The sequence below is a fragment of the Elaeis guineensis genome, chromosome 10 (assembly GCF_000442705.2).
Source record: "Elaeis guineensis isolate ETL-2024a chromosome 10, EG11, whole genome shotgun sequence".
Classification (NCBI taxonomy): Eukaryota; Viridiplantae; Streptophyta; class Magnoliopsida; order Arecales; family Arecaceae; genus Elaeis; species Elaeis guineensis.
The window spans coordinates 74,119,453-74,136,747 of record NC_026002.2 but is presented as its reverse complement, the minus strand read 5'-3'; the positions used below and the strand labels follow the sequence as shown (position 1 = coordinate 74,136,747).

Sequence of the window (17,295 nt, the reverse complement as noted above, 5' to 3'; positions counted from 1 at the left end):
CAAATGGGTCAATAAGAGGATGAGATTCTCCCGATTGAAAAAGTTGTTCCCATGCTAACTTCGGTAAAAAGTTGGTTGTCAAATAGATCCTCCAAAAAGATCAAAGAAAAGCATTTAGGAATGAAAGTCTGTAGAAACAAACCTGATAGGATGCTAGGCCCTTCATAAGAAAAGTACATAAAGGAGGTGCTGAAGAGATTCAGCATGGAAACTCTAAGAGGAGACTTCTACTCCTTAGGTAAGGCATGTATCTCTCCAAGAAGATGTGTCTAAACACATCTGAGGAGATTTAGCTCATGGACTAGATCCCTTATGTAGCCTCATAAATGCCATGCAATGTACTTGACTTGATCTTGCTGTGAATGTCATAAGTAGAAATCAGTTGAATCTAAGTATACAACACTGGATAGATATGAAGAATATCCTTAAGTACTGGAGAAGCATTAAGGATTTGCTCTTAGTTTTTGGAGAAGAATTTTATTTGCGGGATTCATGGGTTCACATGCTCAGATTTTGTATCTGACACTGATGGTAGAGAGTGTACATCAGTAAATGTGCAATATAAGAATTGATAGATTGGAAGAGTTCCAAATAACCGATCATTGCAGGTCCTATGAAAGCTGAGTTAGTTACCATTTCTAAAAGTACTAGATGACGTCTTTTGGTCTAATTATCTTTGTTGCAATTGATGTCATAAGATGTCATCATAATAACAATATTGGCACCATAGCCCTTAGCTAATGGAGCCTTGGTCTCACTAAAATGTCCAGCATATGGAAAAGGGGACTTTAAATAATATGCATCTACCTTGACTTGAAAGATGTCAAGATGAAGAGAGTAGATCATATGAAAACGTAGTGAACCCACTGACTAAGCTATGTAGCCAGCTAAAGACTAAAGTCCATCTTGAGAAGGTGGGATTTAGATTTGGACAAATTGACTTTAGGTCAAATGGGAGATTGTTAGATATGTGATCTGAAAAGTCAATTATTGACTGACACATTGTAATTTTTCAGAATATAAGTTTGTACTTAATTTATTAAAATTAAAAATTATAGATAATTATTTTTATTCTAGAGTAATGTGTCCTAGAATCATCCAAGGAGTTAATGGTCAATGACATATATTCTCAAAGAGTTGAGAATTTAAGATATATGTTATTATAGATTAATTTCTAAATGCTTTCAGTCGATCATCACGAAGATGGTGATTGATCAGACTAGACTGGTGCACGGATTGCTTCCTTTTAGATAGATAGTCTTGAGTTTATAGTGTGGAGACATTAGAGCGAGGGTGCAGGTGGTTGTTAGGGAACAATTATATTGAGCATGATCAAGAACGAGAAATCATATGGATACCTACTCACTCGTCAGTGACTATCTCGATGCTGTTGTTGCATGAGTAGTTCTTTGATCCGTGGTGCCTCGGATGCTCACAGTGGGATTGCTGTAGTTTGACAACATATAAACATGATTTCTAGCCATTTGGAGTCTTACGGTATTCATTGGCTACAGCAGGTTCACTATAGGAGTAGGAGTGCACTTATAGAGAATCTATCGGCTTTACTAGTTGAAGAATAGTCCTATGAGACCTAAGAGGTTGAGTCCTTAAGTCTGTGGCCATAGTAGCGTGATAATAGAAAGAAGTTTTCATGGAGATCATGATTGGACTCAAGCTAATTAAGTCTTACATACGACGAATGCTTAGGATTTGATGAGTTTTTATGATCTGCATCCTGTCGGGACTCTCGATGAAGGAACTAGATCACACGATAACTACACCTAGGAGTTCATCTTTCTATTCTACTGAGTTGCTACTACATGCTGCTAGGCATCACTGGTGGATTGTGAGAACTCACTAGAATCATTTTTGGATCAACAATCCTTATTGGATTGAGTTAGAATTGTTCCAGTCCATCGAAAGGAGTTTCGATAATACTGTGATGGAGATCATGATATGTCTCACTATCAGACAGAATAGAATCTAAGAGGTCACATGCAAAAGGAGCACGATCTGATTAATAACTTGGATCATAATCAAATTATCAATTGAATTGATGGCTTGAATTAAGAAACTACTAATTATGTAAGGGTTACATATTTAGTAACTACTAATTATTAGCAAAGAGACTTAATTGCAAGTATTGCAATATAATTGGGCTTAATTAAATAATAGATCACGTCTTAATTAATTTAAATCAAATTTATTTAAATTAGACTTGATTTAATTTAAGACTAATTAGATTTAATTATTCAAGTTAGACTTGGATTTCAATTCTGATTAGATCATGTTTGATAGTCTTTTCGAATTTGATTCAAATCGGGCTCGAATTAGACTTGAATTGAACCCCATTTAAAACGAAATCAAAAGGGGTTGCAAGAGCTTTAAATCCATGGGATTCTCTCTCTTTTGGCTGACCATATGGAGAGAGAGGGTGCAAGAAATTATGCCCCTTCTTCCTTGCATGCGTGAAAGTGGAAGGGGCACCAATAGTTGGCACTCTTCCTCTCTGAGACTCTCTTTCTTTCTTGGACTCTCCTTTCTTTTGAATTTGATTTAAATAGGGAAGAGAATCTGATCTTTATCAGGTTTAGGGCATTGGGGGTTTATTTTGTGCGACAAAAATAAGAAGAGAAAAGTTGGCATGCGGAATTTATGCAATGGGTTTTTTGTTTCTTGCCGCAAAACACATCTCCACACCTCCCTTCCTTTCCTTCTTCATCCCAACACCCAATCTCTTCTCTAAAGATCAGATCTAAGAGAGAGAAATTAGAAAAAGGAAGAGAAGAAGAAAAGGATTTCCTCATCCCTTCTTTACAATTAGAAAAGATCCCGTCAGATCAATGCAAAAGGTTCGTATTGCAGTCCTGTTCTTCGAGATCTAAAAGAAGCTTTCAGATCCAAATCAAGGAGCGAGACTTACAAAGTACTAGCACTTCAATGGCCTTGATGCTTCGATCAGATCGTCTTCATGTAGATATCAGTAGAGACTGGATGCATGCAGAGCTCCGACAGAAATCTCGAACATCTGCCGAATCCGATCCAACAAAAAATATATATATTTTCAGATAGGTGATCTGATCACCACTTCTTTTATTTTCCTTTTCAAATCTGAATATTTATATCATAACGTGCTTAGAAAAATTCTTAAATGATTGTAAGATTAGATCCGAATATGCTTTTAAAATTATTTTAATCTTATTTTTCTACCACACATGTTCATGAGATGAAAAAATCAACATGCTAATCATCTAAAAATCCAACAGAAATAATATTATTTTTAAATATTAAAAAAAAATATTATGGAGATTGAATTTTAAAAAAGATAGACTAAGATTTGTCTTCATATCCCATGCAAATATATGTAAATTGTCACATTAAATTTAAAGATAAATACAATGCCACAAGAGTCTTGAATTCCATCCCAAATCTGCAAATATTGCCATTACCAGCCGTTTAGCACGACTGTATGCATCATAATGCCATTGTATCCTGGCAAACAGATGCTTGCAATTGAGTAGAAGAAAGAGGAACAGCTATTCCCCTCCGAAGTCTTCCTGCACGCACGCGGTTCTAAATTATTCTGACAGACCTTCATCTAAGACTCGCTAAACTTCAATGTCTCGGTACCTCATCTTCGCACAATATGCCTCTTATTTTGCATTAAGACAATTCTGCAAGGTCTTCCCAGATTGCTCGAAACTAAAAGCCATAAGAACCATCACACGGATATTACCTTTGGTGAGAAACCTTACACAAAGTTACACAACATAGAAGTAACATTTAGAACACACATTCCTCTATGGTCCGCAACCCTGCCACATTTCTGGGCATTCTCCTTTTAATCTTGCATCTTGCAATTTTTCCCTTTATGACAAGCTGAAAAAGAATCCACTTCTATTTTTCTTGTATCATTAGTTTCATTTCCTTGAATAAATCGTATGCCCCGCAGCCTCCCCTTCAATAATTTTTTTCCCCTTCAATAATTTTTTTTCAAAAAAAAAAAAAAAAAAAAAAACTCAAATATTTCAAGACTAAATCAACTTAGTTTTAGGGTCGATCGATAATGACTATAGATACAATGCTGACCGCAGAGTCAAAAGCAAAAAAAAAAAAAAAAAAAAGAAAAAAAAGAAAGAGAGCTTAAACGAAAACTAAAGTTCGGGTGAACAACTGCGCACACACCATGAGTACCAACTACTACACCGAACACCTTAATCAACTTCCTCAATTTTTGGCCCTGCGCCGCCGCTACTACCAGCAGCAGTGGGAACGTCCTCATCCATGCCGTCCGCCATTCCAGCACCTGCACCTTGATACATCTTGGCAATGATGGGGTTGCAGATGCTCTCCAGTTCCTTCATTTTGTCTTCAAACTCATCTGCCTCGGCTAACTGATTGCCATCCAACCAATTGATGGCCTCCTCGATGGAATCCTCAATTTTCTTCTTGTCAGCCGGTGGCAGCTTGGCAGCAATCTTCTCATCCCTGATGGTATTCCTCATGTTGTAGGCATAGTTCTCCAAGGCATTCTTCGCCTCAATCTTCTTTTTGTGCTCCTCGTCTTCAGCCTTGTACTTCTCAGCCTCCTGGACCATCTTCTCAATCTCTTCTTTACTCAGCCTGCCCTTGTCGTTGGTGATGGTGATCTTGTTCTTCTGCCCGGTGGTCTTATCCTCAGCAGTCACGTTCAAGATGCCATTAGCATCTATATCAAAGCAGACATTGATCTGTGGCACACCTCTCGGAGCAGGGGGAATGCCGGACAACTCAAATTTTCCGAGGAGGTTGTTATCCCTGGTCCTGGTTCTCTCACCCTCATAGACTTGAATCAAGACACCAGGCTGGTTGTCCGAGTAGGTGGAGAAGACCTGCTCCTTCTTGGTCGGGATGGTGGTGTTCCTCGGAATCAAGACCGTCATAACCCCTCCAGCAGTCTCCAAACCTTGTGAGAGAGGGGTGACATCCAGCAGCAGCAAGTCCTGGACCTTCTCATTGCCCTCGCCGCTCAAGATGGCAGCCTGGACAGCAGCACCATAGGCAACAGCCTCATCAGGGTTGATGCTCTTGCAGAGCTCCTTCCCATTAAAGAAGTCCTGAAGAAGCTGCTGCACTTTGGGAATCCTGGTCGACCCGCCCACAAGAACAACATCATGGATGCTGCTCTTGTCCATCTTAGCATCCCTCAGGCACTTCTCCACCGGCTCCATGCACTTCCGGAACAGGTCCATGTTGAGCTCCTCGAATCTTGCACGGGTGATGGTGGTGTAGAAATCGATACCCTCATAGAGGGAGTCGATCTCGATGGTGGTCTGAGCAGTGGAAGAGAGGGTCCTCTTTGCTCGCTCGCAAGCCGTCCTCAGTCTCCTCAGGGCCCTGGGGTTGCCACTGATGTCCTTCTTGTGCTTCCTCCTGAACTCCTGAACAAAGTGGTTGACCATCCGGTTGTCGAAGTCCTCGCCGCCAAGGTGAGTGTCACCAGCAGTAGCCTTCACCTCAAAGATACCCTCTTCAATGGTTAGGATAGAGACATCGAAGGTGCCACCACCGAGGTCAAAGATGAGAACATTCTTCTCGGCGGAGCTGCCAGCCTTCTTGTCGAGGCCATAGGCGATGGCAGCAGCGGTGGGTTCGTTGATAATTCGCATGACATTGAGGCCAGAAATAACACCAGCATCTTTGGTGGCCTGGCGCTGGGAGTCATTGAAGTAGGCCGGGACTGTGACCACTGCGTTCTTAATAGTAGAGCCAAGATAGGCCTCAGCGATCTCCTTCATCTTCATGAGGACCATGGATGAGATCTCCTCAGCAGAGAACTGCTTCTCCTCGCCCTTGTACTGGACCACGATCATGGGCTTGTCATTAGGGCCTGGGATGACCTTGAACGGCCATAGCTTCATGTCACTCTGGACAGAGGGGTCACTGAAACGTCTACCGATCAATCGCTTCGCATCTGTGGAAAACGATAAGCACAGACAGAACAAAAATTGTCAGGAAAAAAAAATGCAGAGTAATTTCACAAAGAATTAAAAAAAAAAAAAAAACATAAATCACGACAAGTACCTGTAATTCTTGATCAATCATGATAATTTAAAATTGAAATACAAAGTTAAAGTTGATTGGACTTAAAATTATAGCCCTTTTCACTTTTCTGATTGATAACTATATATTGCAAAACTTGCCCCACACATATAGCTTAAGTTCTATAATTAATAAGATTTTAGCACATAACCCTACAAACGACACGGGTTATTTGATATAAAGCAGATCACGTAGACTAAAAATACAACCTTTGTCTTTTGATTTAAAAATCCCATGATATATCTCGAATTTTTCCGAACGAAAAATTTATGCATTATTTGCTCCGATCCCTATGCATAAATCTACAACGAACAAAGAATTCTCCGTTCAGTACAAAAATCATATCTGACATCCAAGGATAAATAATAAACAGGACAAAAAACTACGCAAATCAAAAATTATTTCTCAAAATGGACCCAACAAACAGGCAAAAAAAAAAAAAAGAAAAGAGAAAAAAAATTCTTTACGAAGACCAGAACAAAATTATTAAAAATTAAAGAACATCAACGATAGATGAACAATTACTTCAAAGTTATGGAATTAAAAATTAACTTTATAACAACGTAGAACTATTAACGCGATGACAACCCAAACATAGAGAAGAGAGCTCACCGAAGACGGTGTTGGTGGGGTTCATGGCAACCTGGTTTTTGGCGGCATCGCCGATGAGCCGCTCGGTGTCTGTGAAGGCAACATAAGATGGGGTGGTGCGGTTCCCCTGGTCATTGGCAATGATCTCCACCCGATCGTGCTGCCACACCCCGACGCACGAGTAGGTCGTCCCGAGATCGATCCCGATCGCCGGACCCTCGCCTTTCGCCATGGATCACAATCTCTCACAGCTAATCGAAGGGAACAAGAGAACAAAAAGACTTCGGTGGAGAAGGATAAGACGACTTAAAAAAGGAATTCTGTTGAGGAGGAGGAGGTCGAAGAGGGGGAAGGGTTCGCTTTTATTGGATGGGCTCGAATTTCCGGAAAGTTCGAATGGGGGAATCGTGGCCGTCGGATTGGCTGTGGATCGACGGTCGGCGACGGGGTAGCGGCTCTCAGCGGGCAAGGATTGGTTTTCTCGCGAAATCTGGCGATTTCTAGAACCGTCTTTTGCTTCATGTGTTGGAAAAGTCGGGGAGCGCGCCCCGCGCCTCACCGCCTTCCAATCGATGACGGAATTCGGCCGGTGGATGGCCCACCACTTCCGATTTTTTGTGTTGGATTCAGCTGGGCCGACCGGTCGAAAGGATAAACCTTCACACCACTAGCCATTCTTTCTCCTTTTGAAAAAATTTCCCTCCTCCATCAAAATTCAAAACTTACAACAACAGCGGCATATTTATATAAATTACAAAACACCTTCTCACTTTATCGCAAATTCATTCACATTTTATTTTTAAAACATATCAAATTAATCTTTCAAATTTTTAATATATTTTAAAATAATCTTACCATTTATCTCCATATCATATAATTATCATATGATACTAATATTTTATAAACTGATCAAATTATCTTTATCTATATATCCTTCATCTTCTCTCTTCTCTGATTACTCCCCTCCTCCATCATCAGTATCTCTCCTCCCTCCTTCTTCTCCCTCCTCTCCTTCCTCCTCATCTATTTCTCCTCTTCATCCTCCTTCCCCTCTAAGCTCACCTATAAGCCATGGTGGCTCCCTCCATCTCCATCTATTTTTTATTGGTGATCCTTTCTTTCCCCTCCTCCTCTTTCTCCTCACATATTTTATCTTCTTATCATCCTCTTCCTCCAAATTCATCTACGAGCCTTTCTCCTCCATAGTGGCTCCCTCCACCTTCGTATATTCTTCACCAACGATCCTTTTTTCTCCTCCTCTCCTTCTTTTTTATATATTTCTCCTCATCATCATTCTTCTCCTTTAAGTCTGCTTATGAACCCTCTCCTTTCATGGCAACTCTATATCCCGTCTCTTTTCATCGACAATATATCTTTCCCCCTTCCCTTCCTGCTCATCCCTTTTTTCTCCTTCTCATTCACCTCCTCCAAAGCCGCCTATGAGCCCTCCTCTCCATGACGATTTCTTCCATCTTTACCTATTGTTTGCTGATGGCCATACTTTCTCCCTCTTTTCCTTCCTCCTCATCCACTTCTCCTCCTCATTCTCTCTTGATCCAAGCCTGCCCACGAGTCTCGCTCCGTAGTGACTCCCTCCATCTCTACCTTTCTTGCCGACAACCCAGTGTTTCTCCTTCCCTTCTATCTCACCTCCTTCTCCTCCCTGTCATTCTCCTCTTTCAAGTTCTCCCATAAGCTCTTTTCCTCTACGACGGCTCCCTCCACTTTTGTCCCTTCCTCGTTGGTGATCCCTCCTTCTCCCTCCTCTTCCTTTTTGTCCCCTTCCTCTTCCATCAATCCAGCCCATGAGGTCTTCAATGCCACCTCTCTTTCCATGCCGACCTCTGCAACTCTATCCTTCTCCTCCATAGTGGCTCTCTCTACCTCTAACTCGTCTTTACCGACGACTCTTCTAATTTGAGCAAGAGGCATTTTTATCGATTGAAATGATAGGCTGACACAATTTGTTCATAAGTGAATGATAAAACTATTTTGAAATATCTCAAAAATTTGAAAATTAATTTGATATTTTTTAAAGTCAAAAAGATGCAAGTGGAATTGGACTGAAGCTAAAAGGGTGTTCATGTAATTTATCCTTATATTAATGCCAAAAAATCAAATAGTTTGTTTGCAAACCAACTTATATTTGGCTCAAAATTTGACTTATATTTTAGTAAGCATGATCATTTAGAGCTAGGTTTAGCTTATTCAAATTTAGATTAAAACATAAAAAATATGGATAACATATATATTTATTGGTGTGAGAATCTGTACGGCACCGGAATGCTAGAGTGGATGGCAAAGTGGGCCTTCTGGGGGTATGACCTGCATAGAAATCCTGACTGGAGGTTACTCAAGCGAGGATCCTCTGACGCTTAAGTTAGAACTCTTGTTCAACAAATGAACGTGAGAGACAGAATAGTGGCATATCTTTTTTGAGATCCTCTTTAAGCATCCTTTATGAACGAAGGGCTGGAGCTTCAGTTGACAAGTTAGTTAGTGATAATAACACGATGTTTGTCGTTAGGACACCATGATTATCAAATAAATTTTAATTTTTAAAATAATATTAAAAATATGTAGGCATCAAATCCACAGAGAAGGCAGTGCTTTTGATTTGAAAACTTTAATTTTTTTTAAAAAAATTGAGAAAATAATTTAAATTAAAAATTAAAAAGTATGAAAAATAAACTTGATACTCAGATCCACTAATTAGATCTTAGCTTCTACTTGCAATAAAAATAAAGAATAAAAATTTAAAAGTACATAAAAATAAATTTTACATTAATTAAAATTAAAATTTAATTATAAAAAATTTTAAAAAAATAATAAAATAAATTAAATTAAAACTATAATAAAGATCTGAAATTGATCGATGCAGTCTTGTCGGAAGGATGGTTGACGACCTCTTCTTCTTCCTTCGTACTCCATGGGACGAACTGACTTCTCTTCTTCTTCTTTTTGGATCCCTACACCTCTCTTAATTTTTTTTTTCCTATTTTTTTCTTGTTTTCAGACCCCCTTATTTATAGATGAATTTTTTTTGATAGAAATCGGAGTCTCAAAACTCCTCAAAAACATGTCCAACCCACGTACAACATTTCTGGCCGTCGAATCTACTTTGAACTGCCCAGATTTCATCAAAAAATCTCTTCATCAAGCCTTGTTACAATCGAAAAGGATATTAGCCATCCGATCATTCGTCAGATTTGATTGGACCATTAGATCACGCATCTGATCTTCTATTCAAAGTCGGGATCAATGGCATTCGTTGGATCATGCCTGTGATTGATACTGGATCATCGGATGGTACTCAAAAATTCTTTTTTGGTTTAATTCTCAGCCGCAGCGAATGCCAGCCATTGGATCATGCCCCTAGATGGCTTCGGACCATCTGATCGCACACTAGATGTGGGCTATCACCATTGGATATGGGAAGGAGCGATTTCGACTGTCCGATCGGACGTTTAATGCAATCTCAGCCATTAATCAGTGCATAGAGCTAGCCCACCTCTGTAGACCATGATTATGGACTGATGAAACTTTGCTGTGGACTACACCCTGATTCCATAGACTGGTCGGTCGGTCTATTGTACACTAAAGGCTTTTTAAAATAAATTTTTGGATACTTTTGCTTGATGTTTTTTCTTGAATTTTATACTTAAAAAATAAAAAAATATAAATTAAAATTTTTATTAATTCTTCAATTATTTTGATGCTTAAATTGCTCAATCAGCTTGACATATATTTTTCATAAATATGTTCTAATTTTATATTTTTTTAAATTATTTTATTTTTATAAAAAAAATTAATTTATTTATGAAATTAGGATTTCTATGAGATGTTAGCACCATTAATTACCTAAAAATATTTAAAATAAATATATAAATATACGACTTATCATACCCGCTAACTTACTCATTGCTAGTCCCTTAACAATGCAATAAAAGTATCACCATATTTCATTAAGATCCTCCTTTACAAAATTAAATCTAGGATTAAAACTTATTTAACAAGCATCACCAACTAAGTATTAAGTTTTAGAAACAAATTTTTGTAGTCAGTATAATTAAAATTTTTTTTAGAATTCATCTAAAGATCTACGACACTTGTGCTTATGATGACTAACTTAGCATTTGGATGCTAGCTTGTAAAGAACTAATGTATTTTTTTTTTATCATCTATTTTGGTTAATATTCCATACACCCCCAAATTAAGCTCATGAACTAAGGTAGCTTTCACACTGCTTCTCTTCTTCTTTTTTTTTTTAATACTGAGCATCCTGACCTTCCCTCTACCATTTGACGTAAACCTCCACATTTGACTAAGATACAGAGATCCGGTTACTAAGTTTAAGACAATCCATATATACTTTGTATTTTATATTTTTATTTTAGATAGGTAGCTTTTTTCTCAAATTCAAATTTCTTTAATTGGGGTGTATATCAATCATCAATTTTAAATGATAATTGAATCTTCAGTTGTTCTTACAATCAACGTCTATTTTGTCTTGTCAGTATGCATGTGTAATTAAAAATACTAATAGCCTTTAGGTAACTTAAGTAGGTTGCTAAAATCTGACCAATTAATCTACTCCTTAACTCACTATATATAGTCATTAATAAATATTTTTTTACTATTATTATTTTTTCTTAGTCTATTTTGCTCCAAATTTTTTTTTTGACATATGGTTTTTTCAAAAAAAAAATTTTACAAAAAATTTTTCAAAATACTTTCAAAATTTATTTTTCTTTAAAAAAAATTTTAAGAGATTTTTCTACCCCCCAACTTAAATGCCATTATCCCTAATGGTATAGGGAGAGAATGAAATGAGAATGAAATGAAAGGTATAGGGAGAAAAACAACCTGAGAAGAGGTGCTCATCATCAATATAAAGGCTGTATTTTTTTAAATAAAAAATAAATAAATATTGGGTTGCCTCCCAACATGCGCTAAGTTTACTATTTTCAGCTAGACACAATTCAGCTTAGTTCAGTGTGGATCTATTAATGCTATTTGATTAATGGTTCGATTTAGTGACATCCCTTCAATATATGGTTTCAATCTTCGACCATTTATCTTAAAGAAATTTTTAGATTTAGGATCATAAAGTTTGATTGTACCATATGAAAATATTTGATTTACTATGTAAGGTCTATCTCATGTAGATCTCAATTTTTTTGAAAATAATTTTAGTCTTGAATTAAATAACTAGACTTATTGATCTAGCTCGAAGGTTTTTCTTGAAATGTGTTTGTCATGAAAGGCTTTCATTTTTTTCTTTATAAATCTATGAATTTTCATAATCCTTTCATCTTAATTCATCTAATTCACTTAGTTGCAACATCCGATTGGAACCAGCTTGTTTTCAAATCAAAATTCAGTTGTTTGATTGCCCAATATGGTTTGTGTTCAAGTGCTACCAAAAGATGATATGCTTTTCCATATATTAATCTGTAGGGAGATGTTCCAATGGGATTTTTATAAGCTGTGCTCTAGACCCATAATACATCATATAATCGATCTGATCAATCTTTATGATCGGGTCTAATAGTCTTTTGCAGGATGTTCTTGATCTCCTTATTGGATACTTCTACTGACCACTTGTTTGCGGGTAGTATGGTATAACTATCTTATGTGTGATCCCAAACTTTTACAGCAGTGTTCAGAACTTGTAGTTTGTGAAGTGGGTGCCTCCTTCACTACTGATAGCACATGAAAATCCGAACCTAGAAAAGATATTTTTTTGAATAAATTTTATGACTACTTTATGATCATTGGTTCGTATTGTCATTGCCTCAATCCATTTAGAAACATAATCGATGGCCACCAAAATATATTCAAAACCATTGGAAGGGGGAAAGGTCCCATAAAATTAATTCTCCAAACATCAAAAATTTCAATGACCAAGATGGGGTTCAAAGGCATCATATCTTTCTTTCAATTGTTTCCTAAAGCTTGACACTTAAGATATTTCTAGCTAAAAGTATAAGCATCCTTAAACAATGTAGGCCAGTAAAAACTACTTTATAATATTTTGGCCACAGTTTTTCATCCAAAAAAATATCCTCCACAAGCAAGAGTGTGACAAAATTGTAAGATATTCAATTATTCAGATTCAGGAACACACCTACGAATGATCTGATCAATATAATTTTGAAAAAGTTTAAGATCTTCTCAAAAATAATACTTGATTTGAGCAAAGAATTGATATTTTTTATTTTTAGATCAGTTATCAGGAATTTATCCAACTACTAAGTAATTAACAATATCTGCAAACCAAGAGGTCTTTGTGTATGAAACTGATAGAAGTTGCTCATCTAAGAAAGATTCTTCAATTGATGTAGGTTCACAATCTTCAACTAGGATCCTAGATAGGTGGTCTGCTACGATATTTTTAGATCTTTTTTTGTTTCAAATTTCAATATCAAATTCTTATAGTAGTAAGATCCATCTAATTAATCATGGTTTAGCATTTTTTTTTGAGAGCAGATATCTCAAAGCCGCATGATCTGAATAAATCATGATTTTTGATCCTAATAGGTATAATTGAAACTTCTCTAGGGCAAACACTATAGCTAGTAACTCTTTCTCAATTATAATATAATTTATTTGAGTTTCATTCAGAGTTCTGCTAGCATAATAAACCACTATGGGATATTTGTTTACCCTTTGGCCCAAGACGACTCCTATGACAAAATCTGAAGCATCACATATGATCTTAAAAGGTAGTGACCAGTCTGAAGGTTCGATGATTGGAGCTTTGGTCACAGTTTCTTTTAGAAACTCATAAGACTTAAGACATTCTTCATTAAAATTAAAAAGAACATCCTTAGCAAGCAGATTACATAAAGGATGGGATGTTTTGGAAAAGTCTTTGATGAATCAATCGTAGAATCCTACATGGTCAAGGAAAGATCAGATTTGTTTGACAGAAGTGGATGGAGAAAATTTAAAAATTAATTTAACCTTTGCTCTATCAACCTCAATCCCTCTCTTTGACACAATATGTCCTAAGACGATCTCTTCTTGAACCATAAAATGGCTCTTCTCCCAGCTTAAAATTAGATTGGCCTCAATGTATCATTTTAACATTCTCTTCAAATTGTTTAGGCAACTTTCAAAGGATTCTTCGAAGACTGAAAAATTATCCATAAAAATCTCTAAGAAATCTCCTACCATTTTTGAAAATATTGAGATCATACACCTTTGAAAGGTCGCAGGTGCATTACACAGTCCAAAAAGCATTCTTCAAAAAGCAAAAGTTCCATAAGGACATGTGAAAGTGGTCTTTTCCTGATCTTCTGAGTAGATTGCTATCTGATTGTATCCTAAGTGTCTGTTAAAAAAATAGAAATATTATTAGCCAGCTAGTCTTTTCAGAATTTGGTCAATAAAGGATAAGGGAAAATGATCTTTACAGATGGCTGCATTTAGTTTTCTATAATCTATATAGATACGCTATTCAGTGAAAAGTCGTGTTAGCACTAGATCTCCATAGTCGGTGCGGACAACTGTGAGTCTAGATTTTTTTGGAACAACTTGAGTGGGACTCGCCCAATGACTGTCAGAAATAGGATAAATGATACCAGCATCTAATCATTTAATGACCTTCTTCTTGACTATATCCTGCATATTCAAATTGAGCTATCTTTTCATCTCTCGGGTTAGTTTGGTATTATTTTCTGATAAATATGGTGCATGCATATCGACGGACTAATATCTTTTAAATCAGCAACGGTCCAACCTATGATCTCTCTATGTGTTTTCAATACATTCAACAATTGGTCTTCCTATTCAAGGATTAGATTAGAAGCAATGATTACTGGTAGAATTTTTTTAGATCCTAAAAATATGTACTTAAGGGATTCAAGCAAAGATTTCAGTTCAAATTGTGGTGGGGCCCGAATCGAAGGATGTAGTGATTCAGTTTCTAGCTTCGGTAAGGGCTCAATTCTTATTGACCAAATTAGTAAATGTGATGGGTGAGGTGAATCAAGCAAAGCATTCACCTTTTGATTTTGAATTTCTTCAGTGAGCTCATCTAGAAAATCATCTTTCATCAAATCTAAGGAGGAATCGGTTTCAACTATCTCATCTATCAAATCAATTATCAAATAGTTTTTCTCTTTTTGAGCATATTTTGAGGCATTAAAAATATTAATTCTCATCTTTTGATCTCCAAAATAAATGTCCATGGCTCCTATTTTACAATTAATATTGGCATTGACAGTGGCTAGGAATGGACGATCTAGAATTATAGGATTTTGATTCAGCTCTTAGGATGGTTCCATATCAAGTATGAAGAAGTCTATTAAAAAATAGTATGTGTTTACTTTGACTATGACATCCTCAATCAGACTACATGGCATCTTTATAGATCTATCAGCTAGTTGCAAAATAACCGACGTAGATTTCAATTCTCCTATCCCAAATTATTCATAGACCGATGTTGGATGTAGGTCCACACTAGCTCCTAAGTCTAACAAGGCTTGGTCAAAAGTGATGCCTTCTATAACACATGAAATCAAAGGATCACTAGGATCTTTCATTTTTTGTGGTAATGGATTCAACAGGACTGCACTTACATTCTCAGATAGCACAATTCTCTTTGTGGTTTGTGACTCGTTCTTTTGGATGCAAAGTTTCTTAAGAAATTTAGCGTAAGTTGAAACATATTGAATCGCATCGAGGAGGGATAGATTAATATGAACTTGCTTAAACAATTTCATTAGTTCCTTGTTGCATGCTTCTTGCTTTTTATGGGAAGAACTGGCTTCTCGGGCTGAAAAAAATGGGGCTCTTGATTTATATATCTGGGATAACTCATTCTCTCTCTTATTTTCTTTATCTTTCTCACTTAGATTAGAACCAGCATCAATACTAGTTTCGAGCTCAGTTTCTTCTACTAGGTTAGTCTCAGTACTAACCTCTTCTTCTAAGTTCTTATTTTGGCTAGCATCAGTACTAGCCTCTCTCACCTGATCATGATATGGGTTCTTAAGGATCCTACCACTTCTAAGCTCAAAATTTATTTTGACATTCTTAAATTAAAAATTCCTAGGTGGGATATTGAATTTATGACTAGGTTCAGGTGGTTGGTGGGTAGATGAATTGTTCCTGAGATTCGGTATCAATTGGCTCGATAATTGATCTGGTTCTCTCTTCATGGTAGACTCAGCTAACTATCATATTTGTACTTCAAACCTGATGATAAATTACTGTTGGATCATAATCAATTATTAGAGTTGATTAAATTTATCGTCGGCTAGATTGGTCTGTTGAGGAGGTGGGTATGATGGCTGATTATGATATGATGGCTAGATAGGCTGACTAAGCTGATCTCTATTATAAACATAATTCTGACATTGGGGCCTATTTTGAAAGTTTATCACAGAAAAAATTTGGATTTGAGCCTGAGTCTGTTGGGATCTCCAAAAAAAATTAGGATAGTTCCTTCAACCTACATTATATGTGTTTAAAAATAGGTCATTAATAGGCTTGGAGCAACCTTGGACAACTTGAACTTATTCTTGGATGAAGGGTAGAAACTGTGTAGTCATAAGACATTCACTTATATGATGGGCTGGGCTAGCACAGATAGAACAAATCTCTTGATAATTAAAAGGTGATGTGTATTGTGCAGGAGATTGTTGACCTAGGATTAAAAACTGATCTAAATTTTAGACAAAAAGATCGATTTTATTTATCAGATTCAAGTTAGTCTTAGAACTAGAGTCTGATTTATTTGATCTCAAAGATTCCTATCCACTTTTGGTGAGGGATCCACCTTTCATAGGAAAATAATGATGCATGGTTGATCAAGTTTTCACTCAAAGTTTCAAACAAGGTTAAGTTTCATCCTCACTCTTACTCATGAATGTACCTTCATAAGATGCATCTACCATCTATCTATATTGGTCACCTAAACTCTCATAAAAGGTCGGAATAATTTGCCACTTAGATAGACCATGGTGTGGGCATTTTCTAAGAAGTTTCTTAAGTCTTTCCCATGATTCATAAATTTATTCCTCTGAAAGCTGAGCAAATCCAGTAATGGCTTGCCTCATAGTATTGGTTCGACCTATGAGATAAAATTTTTTAAGAAACTTATGCTATATTTTAGTCCAAATTTGGATTGATCTTCCTATTGTGCCAAGCCAGTACTTGGCTTTATCCTTAAGTGAGAAGGAGAATAAGGTCAGTCTAAGTATATTATCAGTAAAATTTTGAATCTTTACTATAGAATAGATTTTTAAAAACTCATCTAGATGTTTATAAGAATCTTCATTTGTATTTCCATAGAAAGATGGGAGCATCTGGATTGTGGTCGACTTGATCTCATAATGGCTTGCAGAAATATCAGGTAAGTAGATACAAGTCGATGGATTATAAGTGGAGGGAATAAAATATTCCTTCATCTATCTAGGTAGTTCTCCAAAATTTTTAGCTATTTGATTTTCAGGTTTAACATGAATCAGCTGTTCAACTTCAGGATTAGGTTTAACTAGATCAGAAAAAAGAGATCTCCTACCGTGTATGTACTAGTGCAAACCCTAATATGTGTGGCTCAGATATATTTTTTTTCAAATGCAAATAAGTTAGCAAATAATTAAACCTAGA

General features: G+C 36.6%; 1 protein-coding gene and 1 non-coding gene across 2 annotated transcripts; one reads left to right on the top strand and one right to left on the bottom strand.

The window, feature by feature from the left end:
- Positions 1–4,026: 4,026 nt before the first annotated feature.
- On the bottom strand, positions 4,027–7,013 carry LOC105042770 (heat shock cognate 70 kDa protein 2). Its single transcript, XM_010920088.4, has 2 exons — positions 6,694–7,013; positions 4,027–5,953 (listed from the first exon to the last, which is right to left on the bottom strand). The coding sequence occupies exons 1-2, from the start codon at positions 6,902–6,904 to the stop codon at positions 4,215–4,217; spliced, it is 1,950 nt and encodes a 649-aa protein (XP_010918390.1). The 5' UTR covers positions 6,905–7,013; the 3' UTR covers positions 4,027–4,214.
- A 9,625-nt stretch (positions 7,014–16,638) lies between these two features.
- On the top strand, positions 16,639–16,745 carry LOC114914158 (small nucleolar RNA R71). Its single transcript, XR_003800777.1, has one exon. It is a non-coding gene; the product is annotated as a small nucleolar RNA R71 (small nucleolar RNA).
- The last annotated feature ends 550 nt before the right edge of the window (positions 16,746–17,295 follow it).

Bases quoted from the DNA above. Each gene is read 5' to 3' on its own strand.
- LOC105042770 (XM_010920088.4), bottom strand. From the start codon at position 6,904: ATGGCGAAAGGCGAGGGTCCGGCGATCGGGATCGATCTCGGGACGACC. The intron at 5,954-6,693 runs GTGAGCTCTCTT...CGTTTTCCACAG, and splicing joins CCCCACCAACACCGTCTTCG to ATGCGAAGCGATTGATCGGT.